The sequence below is a fragment of the Canis lupus genome, chromosome 18 (genome assembly GCF_003254725.2).
Source record: "Canis lupus dingo isolate Sandy chromosome 18, ASM325472v2, whole genome shotgun sequence".
Classification (NCBI taxonomy): domain Eukaryota; kingdom Metazoa; phylum Chordata; class Mammalia; order Carnivora; family Canidae; genus Canis; species Canis lupus.
Window position 1 is genome coordinate 34,676,945 of NC_064260.1, and position 26,062 is coordinate 34,703,006.

The 26,062-nt window shown below is 39.6% G+C and overlaps 1 protein-coding gene across 3 annotated transcripts; it reads right to left on the bottom strand.

The window, feature by feature from the left end:
• Positions 1 to 6,687: 6,687 nt before the first annotated feature.
• Positions 6,688 to 24,423, bottom strand: PRRG4 (proline rich and Gla domain 4). Of its 3 annotated transcripts, none has more exons than XM_025452403.3 (6): positions 24,269 to 24,423; positions 23,358 to 23,482; positions 16,881 to 17,044; positions 15,252 to 15,300; positions 13,605 to 13,737; positions 6,688 to 8,156 (listed from the first exon to the last, which is right to left on the bottom strand). In XM_025452403.3, exons 2-6 carry the CDS (start codon positions 23,458 to 23,460, stop codon positions 7,928 to 7,930), a joined length of 678 nt encoding a protein of 225 aa, XP_025308188.1. In that variant the 5' UTR covers positions 23,461 to 23,482; positions 24,269 to 24,423; the 3' UTR covers positions 6,688 to 7,927. The 3 variants fall into 3 exon arrangements, with proteins under 3 accessions (XP_025308188.1, XP_025308186.1, XP_025308187.1); XM_025452401.3 differs by lacking the exon at positions 24,269 to 24,423 and adding an exon at positions 24,029 to 24,174; XM_025452402.3 differs by lacking the exon at positions 24,269 to 24,423 and adding an exon at positions 23,791 to 24,017.
• Positions 24,424 to 26,062: the final 1,639 nt, after the last annotated feature.

Here is a 26,062-nt window from a genome sequence, read left to right on the forward strand (position 1 = left end):
CATCCACGACAACATTTGGTGTTTGTTATACATTTTGACCATTTTAATAGATGTGTAGTGGTAACTGTTAATTTCATTTGCAATTCTCTGATGACATATGATGTTGACCTCCTTACTGGTCATCCATACATCTTCTTTGGTGAGGTGTCTGTTCAGGTCTTTTGCGCATTTTTGAAATCTGTCAGTTTTCTTGTTGTTGAATTTTGAGAATTCTTCGTGTAATTTGGACAATATCTTTTTTTTTTTAAAGAATTTATTTGTTTGTTTATATGAGAGAGAGAAAGGGGAGGGAGGAGTAGAGGGAGAAAGACAAGCAGACTCCGCTCTGAGCATGGAGCCTGAGGAGGGGCTTGATCCCATGACTTTGAGATCATGACTTGAGCCAAAATCAAGAGTCAGACACTTAACTGACTGAGCCACCCAGAGGCCCCTGGACAACAGTCCTTTATCAGATGTGTGAGGTTTTTTTTAAGGTTTTATTTATTTTGGGGGAGAGAAAGAGCATGGAGAGATAGAGATCAGGAGCAGGGGAGGGGGTAGAGGGAGAAGCAGGGTACCTTCTGAACAGGGAGGCCAATGTGGGACTCAATTCAGGGACCCTGGGATTATGATCAGAGCTGAAGGCAGACCCTTAACTGACTGAGCCCCTCAGGAGCCCCCAGATGTGTCTTTTGCAAGTATTTTCTCCTAGTAAATAGCTTGTCTTCTCATTCCTCTGATTAAAGTAATTTTAAGGAGTATAAATATTAACATTTGTGTAAAACTCAATTTAATTAAACAAATTAAGGTGGTTTAAATGTTTAGCATGAAGTAATATTTAATAATAACCGTAGTTTAGGGATGCCTGGGGGGTCAGCAATTTGAGCATCTGCTTTTGGCTCAGGGTGTGATCCCGGGTCCGGGGATCCGAGTTCCGCATTGGACTCCCTGCAAGGGGCCTGCTTCTCCCTCTGTCTGTGCCTCTGCCTCTCTCCTCTCTGTGTCTCTCATGAATGAATAAATAAAATCTTAAAAAAACAAAAACAAAAACAGGGGATCCCTGGGTGGCTCAGTGGTTTGGCGCCTGCCTTTGGCCCAGGGTATGATCCTGGAGTCCTGGGATCGAGTTCCACGTCGGGCTCCCTGCATGGAGCCTGCTTCTCCCTCTGCCTGTGTCTCTTCCTCTCTCTCTCTTTCTCTCTCTCTCTTTCTCATGAATAAATAAATAAGTCTTAAAAAAAAAAACAGAGTTTATTTATGCATGTGATACTTAGTATTACTTTTTTTTTTAAGATTTTATTTATTTATTCATCAGAGACACACAGAGAGAAAGAGAGAAGCAGAGACACAGGCAGAGGGAGAAGCAGTCTCCATGCAGGGAGCCCCACGTGGGACTCGATCCTGGGTCTCCAGGATCAGGCCTTGGGGGCGCTAAACCGCCGAGCCACCCTGGCTGCCCCAGTATTACTTTTTTTAAAAAAGATTTTATTTTTAACTAACCTCTACACCTAAAGTGGGGCTTCAGCTCACGACCTTGAGATCAAGAGTGGGATGCTCTACCAACTGAGCCAGCCAGATGCCCCAATACTTAGTATTACTTAATGTGTCTCTCTTAAGCTGGAAGTACTATTATTCCTATAATTTAGTATAACATCACTCTATTTTCTTCTGATTTTAAATTATGTATAGATATAGGACACAGAAATAAATTCGGTCTTAAAGAGTAATATGTTATAAATTTGCTTTGAACAATATATTATTATTATTTTTTAAAGATTTTATTTATTTATTCATGCGAGAGAGAGAGAGAGAGAGGCAGAGACACAGGCAGAGGGAGAAGCAGGCTCCCTGCAGAGAGCCCCATGTGGGACTCGATTCAGGGTCTCCAGGATCACGCCCTGGGCTGAAGGTGGCACTAAACCGCTGAGCCACCCGGGGATCCCTGAACAATATATTAAATATTAAAATTGTGTTAAAGAAAATAGCACTTTTGGGATCCCTGGGTGGCGCAGCGGTTTGGCGCCTGCCTTTGGCCCAGGGCGCGATCCTGGAGACCCGGGATCGAATCCCACGTCGGGCTCTCGGTGCATGGAGCCTGCTTCTCCCTCTGCCTATGTCCCTGCCTCTCTCTCTCTCTGTGACTGTCATAAATAAATAAAAATGTTAAAAAAAAAAAAAAGAAAATAGCACTTTCATGAGTGCAACTAAATTGTTTAAATAGAAAGCTAGGGCAGCCCCTGTGGCGCAGCGGTTTAGCGCAGCCTGCAGCCGGGGGTGTGATCCTGGAGACCCTGCCTGGATCGAGTCCCATGTCAGGCTCCCTGCAGGGAGCCTGCTTCTCCCTCTGCCTGTGTCTCCATCTCTCTCTCTCACTCTATGTCTATCATGAATAAATAAATAAATATTTTTAAAAAATAAATAAATAGAAAGCTAGTCCCACTTAAATAGAAGATATACTCAGCAACACCATGCTGTGAACATTGTTTTGAAAACATGCAATGCACTGTTTGCATTTAATTCATATAATTATATGTCATTATGTAGGAAGAATGTTTAATTGAAACAAGCAACAGATAGTTATTTAGTATAAAGTTTATTCATATGTATAAAAGTGCCTGTAATAGGAAATCCATTAAACCAAAATTTAATCAAGGGTGTTGGAAAAATGTGCATTCAAAAAAAAAAGGTTGCTTTTTCCAGATAGTGAAAATATTGGCATATTTGTATTGGATTGCCTTAAATTCTTAAACTGTTAGGTAAACATTTTTAAACAACAAAAAAAGTCAGAGGCAACACACAGTACAGAAGATTGAAGGCATCAATATATGTCATATATGTTCTTAAATCCCACATAGGCATATCTACAAAAGACTCTAGTTTTAAAAAATTACAGAAATTCCAGACACTCCTCTAAGAGAATAAATGCTATACATAGTATTTCAAAGCAAATTAACAACTAATAAAAATGTAATTCACATTCAAATAGAACAAAACCAATTTGAATAATATGAAATTGAATTTTTGAGTAGCACTAACAAAATTTTTTTAATCAAAAAATTTTCTTCTACATAATGAAAAAGTATACACACACATAAGTTATCTGAGAAGTAGAAAAAATTGGTTAGAATTTTACAGGTCAGGGAGAAACTGAAGATACAGAGACACTGTTGTTCTAGTTTTTAATGGTTCCAAGAATTTTTACCCAACTCTATACTCACTCAGAGGGCACATTATTAACAGATGCAAAACTTTGACACAGTTTATGCTTTGATTTTTTTCATTTTGAAAAAGAGAACATTCTGTGTAGAATTATATAAGGTATATCCTTATAAATATGTATTTGTCTTTTTTCCTAGTTTGATTCCCTATCTATACCCATATTCTATTCCTTCCTGATTGTAATGGAGGGACTGTAACAATCTAATTAAATACAAGTTTATGTCAAAATAGATTTAATGGTTAAACACTAATCAGTTGCTTGGGGAAGAAGCATAAACAAAACAGATCAAACAAAGAAAATACATTACCAAAAGTACAATAGGAATATAAAATGGTGAATGAGACTGAAATGTATGTCAATAATTTTATATATATATATATATTTTTTAATTTTTATTTATTATTTATGATAGTCACATACAGAGATAGAGAGAGAGGCAGAGACACAGGCAGAGGGAGAAGCAGGCTCCATGCACTGGGAGCCCGACGTGGGACTCGATCCCGGGTCTCCAGGATCATGCCCTGGGCCAAAGGCAGGTGCCAAACCGCTGCGCCACCCAGGGATCCCAATAATTTTATATTAAGATATTTTCCTTTCAGTCATTATAAGCATTTACCAGGTATGAAATTAGCATAGAGTGTTATATTATTTTCAAGTGTATAACATATTGATTAAACAATTCTGTATATTACTCAGTGCATCTGTCACCAAAGAACGTTACTATGTATTATTAACTGTATTTCCTTTTTTGTACTTTTCATCCTGTGACTTGTTTTATAACTAAAAGTTTATCCATTTGAATCTTTTTATTTATTTCACCCATACCCCCCACCCACCTCCCCTCTGGTAACCATCAATTTGTTTTCTGCATTTAAGAGCCTTTTTTTTAGATTCTGCTTATAAGTAAAATCTTTTTTTTTTTTTTTTTTAAGATTTTACTCATTTATTTATGAGAGACACAGAAAGAGAGGCAGAGATACAGGCAGAGGGAGGAGAAGCAGGCTCCATGCAGGAGCCCGATATGGGACTCAATCCCAGGAATCCAGGATGAGGTCCTGAGCCAAAGGCAAACACCCAACCACTGAGCGACCCCTGCGTCCCTGCCTGTCAGTAAAATCTTATGGTCTTTGTCTTTCTCTGTCTCACTTATTTCACTAAGCATAATACTTTGTAGGTCCATCCATATTGTCAAAAATGGCAAGATCTCATTCTTTTCTATGGATGAGTGATATTCCGTTATATATATGCCACGTCTTCTTTATCCATCTGTCAGTGGACACTTACATTGCTTCTATGTCTTGGCTATTAAAAATAATGCTGCAATAAATACAGGGGTGCATGTATTTTTTTAATTAGTGTTTTCCTTCTCTTTGGGTAAATAGTAGTGGAATTACTGGATCATCTGGCTTTTCTATTTTTAATTTTTTGAGGAATCTCCATACTCTCTTCCACAGTAGCTGCACTAATTTACATTCCCCATCAACAGTGGACAAGGTTCCAATTACTCTACATCCTTGCTAACACTTTTTATTTATTATCTTTCTGATACTAGTCATTATGACAAATATAAGGTGGTATCTTATTGTGTTTTGACTTGCATTTCCCTGATGATTAGTGATACTGAGCATCTTTTCATGTGTCTGTTGGCCATCTGGATGGCCTTTGGGAAAATGTCTATTCAACTCCTCTGCCCATTTTTAAATTCGATTGTTCAGTATTGCATTGTGTAAGCTGTTTACATATTTTGGATATTGACTCCTTATTGGTTATATCATTTGCAAACATTTCCCTTTCAGTACGTTGTCTTTTCATTTTGTTGATGGTTTCCTTTGCTGTGTAGCAGCTTATTTTGGTGTAATCCCATCAGGCTTCCTGCATGGAGCCTGCTTCTCCCTCTGCCTATGTCTCTGCCTCTCTCTCTGCATCTCTTATGAATAAATAAATAAAATCTTAAAAAATATATTTTAGTGTAATCCTGTATCACATTTTCCTTTGTATAAAGTATTATGATCTCAGCATTGGATGTTTTACAAATATCAGTGATTTCACAATCTTAATGATGAATTCTAGAAAAATTCGAGTGAAAGCAACAGTTTTACACTAAATGATGGCATATAACAAATCTAGGCTATTGCTGGGAGAAAGGGGTAGTCACAGTTCTGAAGTGAGCTTTGCAATTAGATTCTTATGAGTCAGTGGTAGTAAACAAGTTCAAGGAATATTTCAAATAATTATTCAATAAGAGATACATTCTGTCTTATATTTCTTTTTTTCCTTTTTTAAAAAAAGTTTATTTAGGTAATCTGTACACCCAATGTGGGCTTGAATTTATGACCCCGAGATCGAGTCGTATATTCCTCCAACTGAGCTGGCCAGGTGCTCCTGTCTTATATTTCTATTTATCTTAAGAAATACATGTGTGTGAGAATACATATACATATATGTAATATATGAACCTATATATATTTATGTACGTATGTTAGATGGACATAACTTTCTCATACAGAGCTAGAATTAAGTAATAAGATCCTTGTTCTTTATAATTTGAATTAGCATAATTCTGTGGGTAAGAGATGGGCTTAGAAAGGTGTGTCTGGGCAGCTCTTACTGCCATAGGTCCTGTCCCTGTGCTTTTATAAAACCACCAAAAAAAAAAAAAAAAAAAGAAAGAAAGAAAAGAAAAGAAAGGTGTGTTTGCTCCTTTTTTTTTTTTTTAATCCATGAGAGACGCACAGAGAAAGGCAGAGACATGGGCAGAGGGAGAAGCAGGCTCCCTACGGGGAGCCTGATGAAGGACTCGATCCCAGGACCCTGGGATCACGACCTGAGCTGAAGGCAGATGCTCAAGCACTGAGCCACCCAGGTGCTCGTGTTTGCTCCTTCTAAACCTAGCTCTCACCAATATGTTAGATTTAGGGCAAATTATCCTTCTATGCCTTAGTTTGATTGCTACAAAGTGAACAAAGTAGGGTTTGCCTCTGACCTTTTGGAGAGAATGAAAATAAGGGCAAAGTGCAAAGTTCTATGAGAAAATAGTCCTTATGTAAAATCAAGGTATGACTAATGGTAAATTTTTTTTAAAGTAATCTCTACACCCAAAGTGGGACTTGAACTCATGGCCTCAAGATCAAGAGTTGTATACGCTACCTACTGAGCCAGCCCCATAGTGGTAAAATTTTTATAGGTCCTATAGGTGGCTTTGCTGGGGTGCCTGGCTGGCTCAGTCAGTGGAATGTGTGACTCTTGATCCCGGGTTGTGAGTTCAAGCCTCATGTTTAAAAAATCTTTAAAAAAATAAAATAATAAAATTAAAAGACCACTTTCCCTAATTATATCTAAATGTTGCTAGATAATTTCTTTGTGACGAGCAGCTGAAGAGACCCCAAAATCTAGAAGGATAAAGTGTTTGGCAGTCTAATGAGTAAGGTCTTGCTTACATCTGCCTTAAGATCATGTTGTCTTAAGAGACAGAAACACACATGTAATGATTATGCTTTCTAAACATTTAATTGGAAAGAATTACCAAATACGTGTGGGTTTTAGTCTCACTTCCGTAAAAATTATAAAAGAAAATACAATTTTACAAACGGTCTTAAATAATAGGAAAATATAATGCCTATCAAAACAAAAAGAACAGAATTTTCTCTTATTTCTCAGGCATATGTTATTTCTTGAGTTCCTGCAAAGAGAAAACAAATCCACATCCACATCCACACCCATTCACATAAATGTGTGCAAACATACTCACTCCAGAGGTTTATAGCTTATATTCTATTACATTGTTAAGGAGGACTGGTCATATATACAATTAGAAGAAGAGACAAAGTATACGTTCAAATTATTACTTATGGTGTTTTGTGTTGCTGATAACTTTAGTTAGTATTATTTTAATAGCAGAAAAGTAAACTAATTTTTTCTAGGTTCTTGAACTATTATTTATAAACATCAACAGAGTTTCAAGATAAAGAATTACATGTAGTTATATATAGATAATTTAGCAATGACAAAGGATGTGTCTACTCATCAGTAGCATGGGCAACTTTATCAAGTTCTAGTCACTCCTAGATTTGAAGACTATGTATTTGATAGTATAACAACCCTTGCAAATCCTTGCCATTGCAACTCTGTACCTTCTGAAGACCTAACTCTGCATCAAGTGATTTTTAAAAATTACTTACTCCACTCCATAACAAAACATGAGTGATAGTAATTGTTAACAACTAAAACCTACAAAATGTGGTGAATGCTATGCAATAATTTAAAATGTAAAACCAAGTGATTATATTAAGGCCACCAGTTTATATTGAAGTGTCCAATTTTGTGAAGTATTTCCAATCAAAAAGAAATAAAGAGTGGGTCCACTATCCTGACCTTGGATAATCTGATGATCAGAAATTCTTTTTTTATATTCAACACGAGAAATCTGCAACCTTTATTTGTACAAAAGATAGTTCACCAGTTCTAGCTATGGCATCTGTAACACAGATTTTCTGCACCATTAAAATAAACAAAAAAGTGGTCTCTTCTTTACTGCAAGGGTAAAGTTTCTTATCAAGCTGATAATGATCAAGTTCAGATCCAAGATACATACCAACAGAACTGCTGTGGTGCTTATTCTTTCTTCACTCCTTGCAGTTTGTCATAAATGGCTGAAATGACATGTCTCTGTGGTTCATGGAAAAATGAACCATTCAAATAACATGAATCTCCCATACCACCATGGTGGGCCTAGTGAGATGGGAGTGACATAGACTTTTTAAACACTCTAAACTCTTTTGCTGGCCCAGGGTATGGTGGTGGCGGGGAAACATTGTGTTTTCTGGTGAGTGCCATTGCCTGTTCATAGGAGGGTAATCCCGTGTCCTCCACTGAAAGTGGTGATGGATTCAAGGCAGCCTCCTCAGGTCTTCTGAAAATGATGGAGGGAGTGTGCCTTCTTACATAGGTAGCTGAAGAACTAAATGGAGACACAGCATTTAGGTCTAGAAAGGCAGCATTTTTAGGCTAAAATGGCAATATTAAAAAAAAACCCAACTGACTTTTGATAAAAGTTGAACCCAGTTTATTAATATAACATCATTTTTATTTTACCCATAGACTCTGAAAAAGTCTTGGTATGGTGGAAAGGTCAAGAGCTTGGGGGTCAGACATGGATATGAAACTGGATCTTCTTGTTTCATAGCAGTGTGGCCAAAGGCAAGTTATTTGTTTCCTTCACAGTAAAATGAGGTCAATAATAGCTACCTCAACAGAGTTGTTTTGTGTGTAGCAGAAAGATGTTGTATGTCAAGTACCTAAGCAGTGTCTGGAACACTATGACAAAGACTCAGAACATGCTAATTCCCTTTTTCTCCCACTTCTGAATGAGAACTTTCTCAAAATATGGTGTGAAACCAAATCCTTTCTTGTCAAAAGGTAGCATTACTCCAAGCCAAGGAGACTGATGTCACAGAGATAATCACGAAGCTGTAGGCTTCAGCTCAGGTCATGATATTGAGGTGTGTCTCTCGTCTCTGTTTCCCCTGCAGTCCTGCTGCCTGGGCCTTCTCTCCTAAATAGCACCTCTATCATGTCCCTCGTCTCTGCAAAAGTCTAACCTGCAGCCTACTTTCCACTAAGTCAACTCCCATAACTCCTTTTAAAAGCCTCCCTTATTCTGGCCTCTCCATATTTTTCACAGCTCTCTGCTCTTGCAAGGTAGCCTCCCTACACTTCTCTATATGTGCAAGGAATTCTGTGTCCTGCCTCTGTGCTTTCACTGCTGTTGTTTGCTTTCTCAGATTATTGGCTTTTCACCACTCCATTGACCTAAGGCCAATAATTAAAAAAATATATGGCCTAGTTTAAGTTCCACCGTTTTCACAAAACTCTGTCAGCTATATTAGCCAATGAAAATCGAAATGCAACATTGGGTCTGGTGTTTTGAGCCTGTGTTTTCCCTTCTCATTATTGAATTATGAATTATAATTTAAACATTAGTAAATTGATATGTTTGGACTCTAAAGTTGGCTGTCTATGAAGCACTTATGTATAAATTAAGCTCCTAGAACTATGGCTAATAAGGTAATTAAAATTCATAAGTAATCTCCAACTTCTCGTCAATATTTACAATATTCTTCCTGACAAGAGACAGGCAGACTCAAAATACTGTAAACTTTTCCAAACTAAGGCAATCACTTTGCACCTTAGTACACCTTTTCCTTGGAGGCAATCATGAGATATGAAACTGGAGGAAAGGAAAGAGGATGACTGCAGAGAGAAGTGAAGAAGATCTGTGTAAATCTAGGAACTGGACAGTCAGCCCTTCAATAGCTGAGGGGTGATGAAGAGCATCCATCACAAGTTTACTTAGAGGGCTCAACACAATTCCTCCTCTGTCAGAAATCTGGAGCGGGTTTCTGGTAGGCTAGTCACTTGCCACGTTCATTAGTTTATGATGAAAAGTTCTGTTTGTTTGTTTATAGAGAACAGGAGAGACAGATGTTTTATTTGAACAAATAAACTTTTCCGTGTTGACTTCTAAATTTCAGATACAGAAACAATATTATAATTGCATTAAAGTTATTAAATAATCTACATGGTGATTTCTTACATACATCTTAAATGATTGATATCAGAAAGTAGGCACCAAAAACAACTCAAATAAACTAACATCATACTATGCCTATTTTCTTCCATAAAATATAGGAACCAAGAAATGAAAAGATTGTTTCCCATTTCTTGGCTTGTTTTGACAGAGGAATGAGACAGAAAATGATCTTATTTTTTACTCTTTTCTTTCTCAAATATTTCGTCACACTTCCCCCATTTTCAGACTTGCAAAATATATAGAAAGTGGACAAATAACTCTGCTAGAAGAATTTCTTGGGATAATAGATGAAAAGTACTCTAGTATTTGTTTAAAAGTTAATCCCAAAATAAGAGAATGTCTTACAAACCTAGTGTTCAATGTTCCCTAAAATCAAAGGGTTGCTCTGAGGATCAAAGTTAGATGATGGATGTAAAAATGATCTGTGATCTGTACAGTATTATACTGTACTGACATTAAGTAAGTATCACTAATCTTGCTTTTATTTATATTTTATTATTATTATTATTATTTTTTAATCTTGCTTTTAAAATAAGAGATATTCAGGGATGCCTGGGTGGCTCAGGAGGTGAAGCAGCCCACTGTAGGCTTCAGCTCAGGTCATGATATTGAGATTGTGAGATCAACTCCACAGGTAGGCTCTGCACTCAGCCTGGAGTCTGCTTAGGATTCTCTCTTTCCCTCTCCTTCTACCCCTCCCCCTGCTCTCATTCTCTCTCCAAAATAAATAATTAATAATAATTATTAATAATGAATAATTAATAATTAATAACAAATAATTGATATTTAATAATAATAAATAATAAATATAAATATAGATAATAAATAATAATAAATAATTCTACCCCTCCCCCTGCTCTCATTCTCTCTCTCCTTCTACCCCTCCCCCTGCTCTCATTCTCTCTCCAAAATAAATAATTAATAATAATTATTAATAATGAATAATTAATAATTAATAACAAATAATTGATATTTAATAATAATAAATAATAAATATAAATATAGATAATAAATAATAATAAATAATTCTACCCCTCCCCCTGCTCTCATTCTCTCTCCAAAATAAATAATTAATAATAATTCTAAAAAAAATTTTAGAATAAAATAAGAGATATCCAGAGTTTTAAAATTTTACAGTAACATACACAGAAAATATATCTAATAAAACTATTTTGCTCCCTGTACCTTTGAATTCTGCTTCTAACCTTCAGCAGGGAAGAAGCTAGAAGTTTTCAGACAAAAAAGGCCTAAGGTAAGGAGATGTAGTGGTGCAGAAAAGTAGAAAAATGCAGAAAAATGAAGAGAAGAGAGAAGAAAATGCCATGCAGGAGGACACTGAATAATGGCTGTGCTATCACAGACCTTGAGCACAATTATTATTTATTTAAGATTTTATTAATTTATTAATGAGAGACACACAGAGAGAGGCAGAGACACAAGCAGAGGGAGAAGCAGGCTCCCTGCAGGGAGCCTGATGTAGGACTCGATCCTAGGACCCCAGGATCATGACCTGAGCCAAAGGCAGATGCTCAACCACTGAGCCAACCAGGTGTCGCTTGAGTACAATTCTTAAACATGAGAGTATACATGAACTTTTTTGGGAAGACATTATAAATGGGGAGGAAAAGAAAGATAAAAGGCAAGAAGAGTCTCCAAAGACAAATTTTGCCTAGATTTTCATTAGTTTGGGAGTTTCCAGGACTTCCTCCCCTACTTATAGAGAAAGCCACACTGAATAAAATTTTAGTCAAAAGTCCTAGAAAAAAAAAAAGTCCTAGAAAAATAGAAAGACCTTGCTCATTTCCTATCTGTTCAATAAGGGAAGTTTTTTTTTATTTTTTATTTTTTTCAATAAGGGAAGTTAATAAAAGTGTCTCAGCTTAAAAGATGGTGGCTTATGAAAAATTAAGCAAGTTCTTCCTTACTTTCTCTCATTTCTCAGATTTTTTAAAAAATATTTTATTTATTTATTCATGATAGGCACACAGAGAGAGGCAGAGACAGAAGCAGGCTCCATGCAGGGAGCCCGATGTGGGACTCGATCCCGGGACTTTAGGATCATGCCTGGACCGAAGGCAGGTGCCAAACCGCTGAGCCACCCAGGGATCCCCATCATTTCTCAGATTTTTGCAGGATTTACAGAGGTCTCTGACAAACTCCTTTGTCTATGCCCACAGGTCATGTTAATGCCTCAGGAAGCTGTTCAGGAATTCTAGCTTGGGTATAGAATTACAATTTATGTTGCCCCTGTCCTCTGCCCTCTTTCTGGCATGTCTTCTTTCTGCACCTTGCTGTGGGTACCCTTTAATGCTCTGTCCTTTTCCATCTGTCCTTACATCACCCTCAGAGAACTTGCCTACTCTCATGGCTTCATGGTACCCATGGATTTAGTTTTATCCTCCAATAGATGAATCCTAATTCCACATCTGTTGCCCTAAACTCTCAATTTACAATAAAGAAAAATTTTGTAGTGGTAAAATACATATAACATAAAATTTACCATTTTAACTATTTTTAAGTATATGACTCAGTGGTATTAATTATATTCACAATGTTATGCAATCATCACCACTGTTTCCATAATCCTTTTGTCACTTGGTCACCATCATGAGCTTTTCTCATGATTGATTTGAAAGTGTGAATAGAGATATGTAAGCATCAATTTCGAATACTGTTTAGCACCTGGCACTTTTTTTGAATAAGGTTACTTATACACTTACTCATCTGTACTTACTGAGAAGATAATAGAGATAATAGAGAATAACTTTTTATTTTAATGAGGATGTTGAGGTTCTATTGTCCAAATAATATGGCTTTTATGAATCCTAATCAAGCTTTATTAATGTGCTATTATCTTTAAGTGGCAACCATTTTATTTCATTCATTTTTATCTAAAGTACCAATAAAAATGGCTGAATTTATTTTATTTTATTTTATTTTATTTTATTTAAAACTGCCTTTTTTTAAAGATTTTATTTATTCATTCATTCATGAAAAACACAGAGAGAGAGGCAGAGACATAGGCAAAGGGAGAAGCAGGCCCCATGCAGGAAGTCCAATGTGGAACTCCATCCCAGGACTCCAGGATCATGCCCTGGGCCAAAGGCAGGCGCTAAACCACTGAGCCACCCAGGGATCCCAAAATAGTTGAATTTAAAAGCCAGTTACATTGTTTCTATTTGGGTAGCTACATGGCTGGATCTGCTAAGACTGTGACTCAGTAAATGATGGGACTTTCTGCCTCTGGAAACAAAGTAGGGACACTGGCATCTACTCTCTGCTTAGAAAGGAGTATTGAAAAATCAAGCTGACGCTTGTGAATCCTCTTGTATTCTTTTGAAGGATTTTAGGAATTGCATCATTTTGTTGTTTATGTGTGAAATCGGGCAATCAAACAAATGTCACAGACCGGCAGAGCCTGGAGAGACAATGACAACTAAATGCCATGTGGTATCTTAAGTGGGTCCTGGAGCAGAAGAAAGACACAAATGGCAAAATTGGTGAAATCTTAATAAGGTCTGGAGTTTAGTTAATAGTAACGTACCAAAAAAAAAAAAAAAAAAAAAAAAAAAGAAGTAACGTGCCAGTGTTAGTTGGTTTGTTTAACGAATGTACTATGATATATGAGATATTAACAAGGAGAGAAAATGGGTGAAGGATGGGAACTCTTTGTGTGATCTTTGCACCTTCCTGTATATCCAAAATTATTTCAAAATAAAATGTTTATTTTTAAAAATAGGCAGCCATTTTTATCCATTTAAATATAACAATATAGAATGTACAATAGTAAAATAAATATTTTTACTTGGTACTTACCTGGGATATTGTTGCCTGTTACACTTGGTGATACAAAGATAGTAACCAAGTAATCCAAAAATAACCAAAAATACTCCAGCAGCAATTAATCCAGTCAGAAGGCCCATGACATCAATTTTCTCTCTGTTGGCATCTTAAGAGAAATCAACAAAATAACGTAGCTATATCAACTGAAAAGCACTTCCTATGATTTCAATAGATTTATTTATTTAAAGATTTTTGTCACACACAGAGAGAGAGAGAGAGAGGCAGAGACACAGGCAGAGGGAGAAGCAGGCTCCATGCAGGGAGCCCGATGTGGGACTCGATCCCGGGTCTCCAGGATCATGCCCTGGGCCAAAGGCAGGCGCCAAACCGCTGCACCACCCAGGGATCCCTATTTAAATATTTTATTTATTTTATTTGAGAGAGAAGGAATACAGGAACTGGGAGAGGCGCAGAGGGAGGAGACTCCCCACTAAGCAGGAACCTGACGTGGGGGTTGATCCCAGAATCCCAGGATCATGACCTAAGCCAAAGGCAGACGCTCAACTAACTGAGCCACCTCGATGCCTCTGATTTCAATAAATTTAACACTTGATCTAAGCATACTATTAAGAATCTAATAATATTGATTTTTTAAAAAAGATTTATTTATTTTATGATAGACATAGAGAGAGAGAGAGACTGAGACAGAGACACAGGAGGAGGGAGAAGCAGGCTCCATGCCGGGAGCCCGACGTGGGACTCGATCCTGCGACTCCAGGATTGCACCCTGGGCCAAAGTCAGGCACCAAACTGCTGAGCCACCCAGGGATCCCCTAATATTGATTTCTTTACAAAGTCTTTCTGCTAGCAGCCAAAATTTGTAAATAACACTTTCTAAAAGCCTTGGTTATAATTTTATTTACTGTAAATAGGTCATATTAAATGGATAGCATTCAAGACTAAACATATTCTGGGGTCCTGGTTGGCTTAGTCAGAAAGGCACACAATTCTGACCTCAGGATCATGAGTTTGAGCCCCATGTTGGGTGTAGAGATACTAAAAAAAAAAAAAAAAAAAAAGACTATACATATTCTTTGTTCAACTAGGCACATTTGGTATTAAACACACAGATAAACATACTAAGCAACACTAGCATAGCAAGATGATAAAGTCTCCTCTAGCTGGGGCTGTATCTGAGGGGAATGAAGGAAGAGCTGGCAAAAAAGACCTGACTGAAAAAGCAGCTAGAGATGATAATACAGATAATATAAAGGATCTCCCCTCTATAGAACTTATCTAATTCTAACACTCTTCATTTACTTAGTAGCAGAAGTATTCCATTTACTTGTAATGGTAAAAAAAAAATTAAAATAGCTTACTACTTGGAACTAAAGGAGTCCTACTTTTATTCTGTGCAAGTCTTGACTTAGCTGAGTTGTTTAAAACACCTTTAAGCCTATTATCTCATTTCCCTAGTATCTCACCAAACTTGATTTTCAGTGTATAAAGATGAATGTGGCTTCCTCTGTCTTAGATAGCCCAGTGTATAATTGAGAAATCATCCCTGGATTTACAAGGCACATATGTTGAGCAATAGCCAAACTCAAATAATAAAACTAAAATGTATTATAATAGAGAGAGGGCGGGAAAAACATTCAATTTCATCAATTCTTGCCTTACCTGATTTTGTGGTTGGTCCTTTGATGGAATATTTCTGCCAGAATGCCATCTAAGAGAAAGGTACATTTTCCAAGTTTATTTCATTGTTTTGTTTTGTTTTGAAAGATTTTATTTATTTATCCATGAGAGACACAGAGGCAGAGACACAGGTAGAGGGAGAAGCAGGCTCCCTGTGGGGAGCCCAATGCGGGACTTGATCCCAGGACTCTGGGATCACTTCCTGAGCCAAAGGCAGATGTTCAACCATTGAGCCACCCAGGCATCCCTATTTCACTGTTTTATCATCATTTGATCCCAATGACCCGGACTGGGATGGTAAATTCTTGGCATGTGCCACAGGTAGTATACTAGTTTATTCAAGCTGGAGGACTTGACTCACTCTAATTAAAGCATTACCACCCATCACTGTTTCTCAGGAACTGGTCAGGGGATTGTTGCCAGCTCCAGCTCTCTGCTACTGTACTCTGCCATTCTCTTCACCTGCTCAGGGTATCTGCTCAGGTATCAGACGAGACTCTTGCATTAGAGAGTCAGTGACAGCACCGAAGGTGCGGAAGCAGTAGACCCATTACCAAGTTTGAAAAGGAGCCTGAATTTTTCTACGCAAAGTGGGCCCTCGGTTTGCTAGGAGATTTTATTGAAAGGGATTGATCTGGGGAAAAGACATCCCTAAGACTCTTCAAGTTCAGTGTTACTTGAGAGAATGAAGCAGATGGGAAGGAACTACAATACAATTATAAAAAGGGTTTGCAAAAAACAGGATAAGATTTCAACAGGCACAACTACAAATCTAGACTTTGTTTTCCTTCTCTAGCCAATGTGGCAGCTGTCAGCAGGGAATGAGAGGCTGGGCACAATTTGGGGAGAAAAAAAAGCTAAGCCCCATTAATACCCGCATGTGAAGGATACCTAGAGTTCCCTGTTCTTATTGACCAAAGAGTAAAGTGGAACACCTAAGGAAGAGAAAAAAGGAGCTCTGCTAATTTAATTTACAAAAGTAAAGAAGTTGGGTCACTTAACATTCTCTAAGAATATGCTAGACTATAATAGGAACTGTGCTGTTCGTTTGTTTTGTACTGTCTCAAGATTGGTAGACAGGATTTAATTACATTTCAAAGGAGAACTTCTAAAAATTTCTCCCTGCAATTACACAGATATATCAAACAATAAACTCCTGGATGCAGAGACTAGATAATTTGTATCTTCAGTCTCTGGCAGAGCACTTGGCACATAGTAGATTGAGAATAAGTACAGTAGTCAGAAAAGATAAAGTCACTGGTAGGAAAAATTGCACTCAGTCTAGAATGATTGAAGCTTGACTCGAGGACTAACTCAAATAATATCCTAAAATTTAATTCGCTCCAGTACTTGATTGTTCTTAAATACAATTAACATCACACACACAAAATCACAACACAATCGATAATCTGCTAACTACTCTAAGTCCATTTAATTAAGTATAAAGCCAAGTATAAATAGGTTAATAAGCATTTTAAGGAAGTGGAAAGGGATAACAGGTATAAAATCTCGATTTTATTTAAAGCATAAAATCTCTGATGACTGAAAGTGCCATTTTCTTAAGTATGGTTTAATAAATTTCCAGCCAGTTGACATTGTCAACCAAATTACCGTTTTATCTTCATCCACAAAAATCTCTCTGGCTTCTTCATAATTGCAAAGTTCTTCTTCGCACTCTCTTTCTAGGTCACCGGGCGTGAAGAGCTCCAAATCAAATCTATTATATAGCAGGTGTCTATGTATGAAAAGGTTTGCTTCTTCTTTTGCTGTGAAGACTAATAAAGAAACAGGTTTCAAAGGCTGATAAAATAGAGAACACTTCTGTTTTAATTATGGAAAAAGTGAATGTAAAATTGATGTAAAATTATACCAAACTTTTTTGTATGCTTTTAAATTCTTTTAAAAAAGATTTTATTTAATTGAGAGAGAGAAAAAGAGCACAAGCAGAGGGAGAAGCAGACTCCTTGCTGAGCAGGGAGCCAGGACCCTGAGATCAGGACCTGAGCCGAAGGCAGCTGCTTAACTGACTGAGCCACCCAGGTGCCCTTGTATGATTTTAAATTCCGATGATAAGAAATGTCATCAGTAAAAAAAAAAAAAAAAAAAAAAAAAAGAAATGTCATCAGTAAAAGCAATGTCTGCTAAATATGAAATACAAATATTAGCATAAGTCCATAAAATACTTGTCCTGGTTATGTCCAAAATTATTAGCATAAATGAAAATTATTTAAATATCACTTTTCCCTAGACTCTTCTACTTCAAAGCGTTGGCTCTTGGGGCACCTGGGTGGCTCAGTCAGTTAAGTGTCTGCCTTTGGCTCAGGTCATGAGCCTGGGGTCCTGGGATCAAGCCCTATACTGGGCTCCCTGCTCAGCAGGTAGTCTGCTTCTCCCTCTGGCGCTCCTCATGCTCTGCTCTTTCTTTCCCTCAAATAAAAAAAGAAAATCTAAAAAAATAATAATAATAAAGGGTTGGCTCTCTATTATCTTGACTGAGAAAAATCAGTCTGGTGTAATGGACAGAGTATTAGACTAAGAGAAGACAGAGATCCTTGGTTGTGATTTGACTTAGCTCTCAGTTGTTCATCTGTGATAAATCACTAACATCTCTGTGTTGCCATTTCCTCATTTGTAAAATTAGAAAATAAACAATTACTAAGATCTCCTTATGTTTTAAAATTGTTAATTAATACATTTATGTTAAAAATTTTAGAGCAAGTTTATCCTAAAAATTTCTAAAATTTTAAACTTCTAAGTTCGCAAAATTATAAGGTAATTATAAGGTTAATTAAGAGACATTCAGCCCCTCCTAAAGAAATAACTCTCCTTCTCTACTCATCCCCTGAATAGGTGTCTACAATGTTTTATAAGACACCCTCTACCTTTTCCAGGAGCATAAATAGTAAACACGATAGAGTTACACACAGGTTAACGCAAAACCAAAATATCCCACCATGGCAGTATTTTCAAAACCCACAAACTTTAAACTCATTCTAGTTGCACACAAAGAATGCTTAAGAAATCTTGTTCCAGGTCACATTACCGAGACTGGAATTCAGAAGCTCTGAAAACTACAACAAATGCTTAAAAGAATTTGGTATTTCACACTGCTAACCCGTACTATAAAGGAAGAATATATTAAAGTAGGCAACTGAAAGACAGCTCAGGACTGATGAGAGAGCATGGCCTGGAAGACTAATTCTGATTTGGGAATGACCTCAGGTTGGCCATTTATACTTAGCCCCTTGAGAACAGTCACATCTTGTCCAAGATATTTTTTTCCACTAGTCAATCACCTTTCCAAACAGGTCTGAATCTCATAGAGCTGTTTTGTTCAAAACAGTAGCCACTAGGCTCATATGGCTATTGAGCACTTGAACAATGGCTAGTTTGAATTGAGATGTGCTATAAATGTAAAATATACACTGATTTGAAAGATTTAATAAAAAGATTATCTCAATGTATTGCTTATATTTGGAAATGATATTTTGGATATAATGGGTTAGATTAAATATGGTTATTAATATTAAATATTAAATAGTATATATATAATTTTATCAATTCTTTTTACCTTTTTTAAAAAATTATTTATTTTGAGAGAAAGAGAGAGAGAGAGAGAGCACAGGGGGTAGGGCAGAGAGAGAGGGAGAGATAGTCTCAAGCAGACTCTATGCTGAGGGTGAGCCGGATGTGGGGCTTGATGCCATGTCCTGAAATCAAGACCTGAGCTGAAACCAAGAGTCAGATGCTCAACGAACTGCATCACCCAAGTGCCCCTCTTTTTACTTTTTTAATGTGGCTGTTAGAAATTTTAAAACTATTTACGAGGTTTACATTATATTTCCATCAGCCTCCACTACCCCAGCATATACATTTCTATGTTATAAATAACATATATGAGCTATTTGAATCAAGGGGGAAGCTAGAATTCGATCACTGGTGATAGCTGTTTTAAGAACAGTGCAATGAACCAGTGTGATAAAATCTTTCTATTCTTTCTTCTCCCTTGTCATGTAGATTTTATGCTACCACCAAATGGAGACAAAATGAAAAAATTCCCAAGTCACCATTATCATTGGGATTCTCATAATGGCCCTCTAAGCGGTCACCTTGCTCCCCTATACTCTGTTCTTAACACGGTGTTCTAGCTACACTGGCTTCCAACGCACCTGGTTCTCTCCCGCCTTTGTATTTGCCGTTTCCCCTGAATAGAACTTTCTTCTTTCGGTTTGCTTTTTCACCTTCTTTAGTTCTTTTGTTCAATGTTACCTTAAAACCTCATCCCCCCAGCCCCGACCCACCTCTGGCACTCCCTGTCCCCTACTATACTTGGTTTTTCTCCATCACACTTGCCAGCATCTGGTGTTCCACCCATGTTACCACTTGTCACCACTCTGTTCCCCTTACTGGAAGAAAAAGTTCCATTAAAGACGGCATGTGGTGCCTGACACATACGAGGTGCTCAAAAAACTATTTACTGAATGAATGAATGAACTCAACTTTTCTACATTGGGAAGAAACTCTTGGACCTAAATTCTACTGGTTAGAGCAATTCATAGGTAGAGTCTGGTATTAGTTTGTTGTAGGTTTATTTTTATTTGTTTTTAGATTATTTATTTATTTATTCATGAGAGACACAGAGAGAGAGAGGCAGAGACACAGGCAGAGGGAGAGGCAGGCTCCCTGATGCGGGACTTGATCCCAGGACCCCGGGATCACGACCTAAGCCAAAAGCAGATGCTCAACTACTGAGCCACCCAGGCGCCCTGTTGTAGGTTTTCTTTTTTTCTTAGTTATTTATTTATGAGAGAGAGAGAGAGAGAGGCAGAGACACAATACAGGAAGAAGGAGAAGCAGGCTCCATGCCAGGAGCCCAACATGGGACTCGATCCTGGAACTCCAGGATCGCGCCCCAGGCCAAAGGCAGTCACTAAACCGCTGAGCCACCCAGGGATCCCTTGTTGTAGGTTTAAAATACTAAACTAGTGCTGAAGTAACTCATGGCCTGCCCCACTTAGCTATACTTACTATGTGAAATCTAATTTCAGAATGGAGAATTAGAAATCTGTTTCTGTTTTGCTACGTCTCAGTTACGCAAGATCTTTACATTTTATCGGCTAAGAAAGCAGTGCCAAATTTCTCATTGTTGGTCTTCCCTTCAAATAGGTTATTTGAGTTATAAAAATACTCTGTCCAATAGAACTACTTTCAACTTTCAACTACTCTCAAAGAGAGAATCATCATCATTTTTACTGTTCCTGAAATAATTATGCCAGTAAAAGTCTTCACTCCTGAATTAAATGTGCCCTCCAGGGGCTGCTGTTTGCCACTTGCCTGAGTGTGAAGGTTCTGATTCAGTCAGTGGTTGACGTTAGATCTTCGGTGCTTTGTTAAACTTTTGCCGGTCTCCCTTTTGATCTTAGATTATCTCTTTATTTCTATACTGTCCTTTGCTACTGGGATCCTAAGTAATTTGTTTGTTATCCAAAAAGGCAAACCTCCTTGTCCTGGAGCATCCTGAACTTCTCCCCTGGCCACTGCTGGAGAATGCACTGTTCTTAGTACTTTAGCATTTGCCTCAGGTTCTCCTCCCATTTCTATTTCTCCCATTTTAGGCCATCGTAAGAGGCTGTCTGTACATTTCACTATTTCTTTTCTTTTCTTTTTTTTTTTTTTTTTTATTCATAGAGACACAGCTAGAGAGAGAGGCAGAGGGAGAAGCAGGCACCATGCAGGGAGCCCGATGTGGGACTCGATCCCGGGTCTCCAGGATCACGCCCTGGGCTGCAGACGGCGCTAAACCGCTGCGCCACTGGGGCTGCCCACATTTCACTATTTCAAACCCACCAACCCAGATATTCCATTCTCTTCATTTTTCCTGACCCTCCATATTTCCTTTTTTTTTTTTTAAGGTTTTATTTATTTATTCATGAGGGACACACAGAGAGAGGCAGAGACATAGGCAGAGGGAGAAGCAGGCTTCCTGTGGGGAGCCTGATGCAGGACTGGATCCCAGGACCCCAGAATCATGACCTGAGCCAAAGGCAGACCACTGAGCCACCCAGGCGGCCCTCCACATTTTCTAAATAAATTTCTTTTGAGTCACTTGAACTCTACCCTTGGGGTTTATCAGAATTTAGTTGAAGGTCCCTTATTTTCCTAGTTACTTTTCTTATCTCCACTTATTATGGGCTTCTGTGCCATACAACTCTTTGGAAATAGAGTTACTGCTACTCTGTTCTTGAGCTATTTCTACCTCCGTCCCAGAGCTTACGGAAATTAATTCTTTACACTTCACCCCCTCATCGGATGAAGAGGTCCTCCAGGGCAGGGATTACAGTCTTTCATTGTTATACCTCCAGTATTTAGATTAGGGCCTTGCACATAGTATGTATTAATAAAGAGATTACAAACTGAACAAATCAGCTTTTAAAATAGATAGGATTCCTCATTTACATTTCCCATAGATATTTCCAGCCTTCTGCACTCAAGTATGATCCCTGAATTCCTTCCATAGCTTGTGAGGTCCTTGAGAATCTCTTTTATGGCACACCTGGGTGGCTCAGTCAGCTGTGTTTGCCTTAGCTCAGGTCATGATCTCCGGGCCTTGGATCCAGCCCCACATTGGATTCCCTGCTCAGCAAGGAGTCTGCTTCTCCCTCTTTCTCTCTCAAATAAATAAATAAAATCTTTAAAAAAGAGACAGAGAGAATCAATGCCTTTTCTGTCTACATTATGTGAACGAATACACTCACCAGCATTCTGGGGATCAGCATCTGGTCCCACTGAGTATGGACCTTCAATCTTATATATGAGTGGACTTACACGTGTGATGTAATTTGGGAGGTCACCAGAAGGATCTCCTTCTTTTTTTTTTTTTTTAAGATTTTATTGATTTATTCATGAGAGATACAGAGATAGAGGCAGAGACAGAAGCAGGCTCCCCATGGGGAGCCCCATGCGGGACTCGATCCCGGACCCCGGGATCACGACCCAAACCAAAGGCAGATGCTCAACCACTGAGCCACCAGGTGCCCCAAAGGATCTCCTTCTAAAATCTCTCCCTATTCTCATTAGCTAGCTTATCCCACTGCCTAGAATTCTGCTATCACGGTTTGATTCCTTTGGTTCAGATACCTATTCCTTTGAGTTAAGATGTCTGTCTTAAAACACACATATGCACACCCTCCTGTAAGGTTTAATACACCAAGCTGTATTAATCATTAATAAGTTGTCCAGGACTATTAGTGTAACAGATCCTTCCCAGGTGAGAATGAGCTGAGAGTAGATCTGATAAAAAGGATTAAGATACAGGAATGTGTGGGGATAGAGAAGCACAATGACTAGGCAAGGAGAGGGATGCTGAAGCCAAAGCCAATTTTTTTTTTTTTCTTTTCTCGTTCTATTTTCTGGGTTAGACTTTTTTTTTAAGGTTAGACTTTTCTTTTAATGTAGGCAGGAACCAGTCTGTTTATGACTTGGAACCCACAAAGTATGAAATTCTAGGTTAGCAAGCCCCAAACCTAATCTTCCATAACCATCTGACTTTATCCAAATAACCAGAAAATTCGTTGTCCAAAAGGACTTCGGGGATCAATCTACTCCCCACCCCCATCATTTCTATAGGGGAAGAAATTCAAGCAGAAAGGGGTTAAGTAACTTAAGGGCGGGGGAGGGGGGGTCTCCTAGCAAGTCCAGACTGGATCCTGGAACTCCCTGTCCATCTTTCCAGGAAAAACAAGTAATTATGATCATTATCATTCCCACACAGCCTCATCCAGAAAAACGGCACTCACTGATTTTCAGAAGTTGAAATGGGTTTTCCATTCAGTGAACCACAAACCAGGTCTTAAAATACATGCTCATCAAAAGTAACTCACAGCAATAGATTTGTATAAATTGTACCTAACATAACCACAGCATTGCCAAATAGACCACAAATTCAACTAAAGGTATCTCAAGGCTTCTGTGATGGATGGGGGGCGTGCGATTGCAGAGCCTACACTTTCTGGTTGGACTTCTGCCGCAGGTGGCTCAGGTTTCCAGGTTGGGGGGGGGGGGCCGGGAACCCGAGCCGGGCGTGCTCACCTTCTTCTCCCGCATGCCTGGACTCCTTGGGACTTCTTGTGCAATGAGGAAACGCGAAGCTAGCTGGGGGCAGTTGGCTGAGCAGAACCAGCAGGGTAAACATAGTCTGGTAACTGTCAAACCACCTAAAACAAAACAAAATAGCAACAAAAAAAAGGTCAAGAAAGCCCCTGGCTCAGCGCTCTGAGTTCCGGAGCGGCCTGAGTCACCGACCTGCTTGCTGCGCCCCGGCTCGCGGGTTTCGGTCGCCCGGCCCGGCCCGGAGAGCCCGGGAGCGCCTGGGCACGAGAGCCGCGCCCCGGGCCCCGCCGCCGGCCGAGCGGGCACCTGCGGGCACCTGCGGGCGGCCCCCTCCGCCCTCCCATCCGGCGGGGCCGGGGCAGACCCCCCCCCCCGCCCCAGGAACCCGCCCCACCGGCCGCGGGCCCCGCACCTGCGGCTCCGGGCGCCTATGCTGCAGCAGCTCCCGGGCCGGAGCCCCGGCGTTGGGTTGTCCCTGCGGCCGCCGGGCCCCCCGAGTGGCGGCGACGGTCCCGGGAGCTGCTGGGGAAGCGCCCGGGGTCCGCGGACGGGCGCCTGGGCCCCCCGAGGGCGCGCGCGGAAGACTCAGCCCGGGTCCCGCAGGCCCCGCCGAGCACCTGGGCGCGCTCCTCCCCCGGGGCCCGGCCTACCTGGGGCGCGCGGCGGGCGGCAGGTGCTTCCCGCGCCCCGGGCCTCGGGCGGGTCCCGCCGCCAGTTCTGGCCCCGCCTCGGCGCGAGAGGCAGGGTTTGGACTCTCTCCACCCCGCGTTGCTGGGGAGTTGGGGGGTGGGGGGTATTTTCAGGGGTCAGGGCGAGGAGGAGGCCCCCGGCGCACCCTCGGGCTTTTCGCTCTGGGTTTCACTGGGCTCAGGGGTTACCTAAGTGGTTACCTTAGGTCAGGCGGTTCTCCAAGGGCGGTTTGGGGATGTGAACGGGACAGTCATCCGAGAACACACACGCTTCGTGAGTCCTAAGAAATGGGAGGTGACTTTAGAATCAATCGATACCATTTGGTTCCCAAAATGTGACCCGCCAGGTCTTGGGATGTCTCCAAGATCCTCTGAAGGGGTCTCCTAGGTCAAAACTATTTCCAGTGGGATAATAAGTCATGATTTGCCTTTTTTTTTTTTTTTTTTTTTTTTTTTGCGCTTTCATCGTCTCATGACTGTACAGTGGAAATTTCCAGGCCCATTTGACGTGAATGATGTCATCACTCTGCTAGTAGAACGGGCATTCTTGTGTTTTCTAGTATGCTCTATGGTAGCGGGCTTAAATAGCACTATGTGCATTTTTAAAAATATTTTATTTATTCATGAGAGACCGAGAGAGAGAGAAAGAGAGAGGCAGAGACACAGGCAGAGGGAGAAGCAGGCTCCATGCCGGAGCCCGACGTGGGACTCCATCCCAGGTCTCCAGGATCAGGCTCTGGGCTGAAGGCGGCGCTAAACTTCTAAGCCACCTGGGCTGCCCTCACTATGTACATTTTTATAGAGATTAATAAAATTTATATGTTCTCAGAACTTTTGTAATTAGCTGCCTTTGATCATTCCTGCCAGAATAGCCATGACCTTATTATCTTCAAATAATTATCTTGAAATCTTGAACTTTGAGTTTATGTGGAAACGGAACAAAAAAGTACACTTTATTGACTTGATTGGAGATTATATTTTGAAACCAGTTTTTTTTTTTTTTTTTTTTTTTTTTCAATTTACTAACATACAGAATAACACCCAGTGCCCGTCACCCATTCACTCCCACCCCCCGCCCTCCTCCCCTTCCACCACCCCTAGTTCGTTTCCCAGAGTTAGCAGTCTTTACGTTCTGTCTCCCTTTCTGATATTTCCCACACATTTCTTCTCCCTTCCCTTATTTTCCCTTTCACTATTATTTATATTCCCCAAATGAATGAGAACATATAATGTTTGTCCTTCTCCGACTGACTTACTTCACTCAGCATAATACCCTCCAGTTCCATCCACGTTAAAGCAAATGGTGGGTATTTGTCATTTCTAATAGCTGAGTAATATTCCATTGTATACATGAACCACATCTTCTTTATCCATTCATCTTTCGTTGGACACCGAGGCTCCTTCCACAGTTTGGCTATAGTGGCCATTGCTGCTAGAAACATCGGGGTGCAGGTGTCCCGGCGTTTCATTGCATTTGTATCTTTGGGGTAAATCCCCAACAGTGCAATTGCTGGGTCGTAGGGCAGGTATATTTTTAACTGTTTGAGGAACCTCCACACAGTTTTCCAGAGTGGCTGCACAAGTTCACATTCCCACCAACAGTGTAGGAGGGTTCCCTTTTCTCCGCATCCTCTCCAACATTTGTTGTTTCCTGCCTTGTTAATTTTCCCCATTCTCACTGGTGTGAGGTGGTATCTCATTGTGGTTTTGATTTGTATTTCCCTGATGGCAAGTGATGCAGAGCATTTTCTCATATGCATGTTGGCCATGTCTATGTCTTCCTCTGTGAGATTTCTGTTCATGTCTTTTGCCCATTTCATGATTGGATTGTTTGTTTCTTTGGTGTTGAGTTTAATAAGTTCTTTATAGATCTTGGAAACTAGCCCTTTATCTGATATGTCATTTGCAAATATCTTCTCCCATTCTGTAGGTTGTCTTTGAGTTTTGTTGACTGTATCCTTTGCTGTGCAAAAGCTTCTTATCTTGATGAAGTCC

Excerpts from the sequence above, each read along its gene's own strand:
- PRRG4 (XM_025452403.3), bottom strand. The coding sequence starts at position 23,460 with ATGTTTACCCTGCTGGTTCTGCTCAGCCAACTGCCCCCAGCTAGCTTC. Across the intron at positions 13,738-15,251 it reads AGGACCAACCACAAAATCAG|ATGCCAACAGAGAGAAAATT; the intron begins GTAAGGCAAGAA and ends ATTTCTCTTAAG. Across the intron at positions 8,157-13,604 it reads AACAGGCAACAATATCCCAG|TTCTTCAGCTACCTATGTAA; the intron begins GTAAGTACCAAG and ends GTCTCCATTTAG.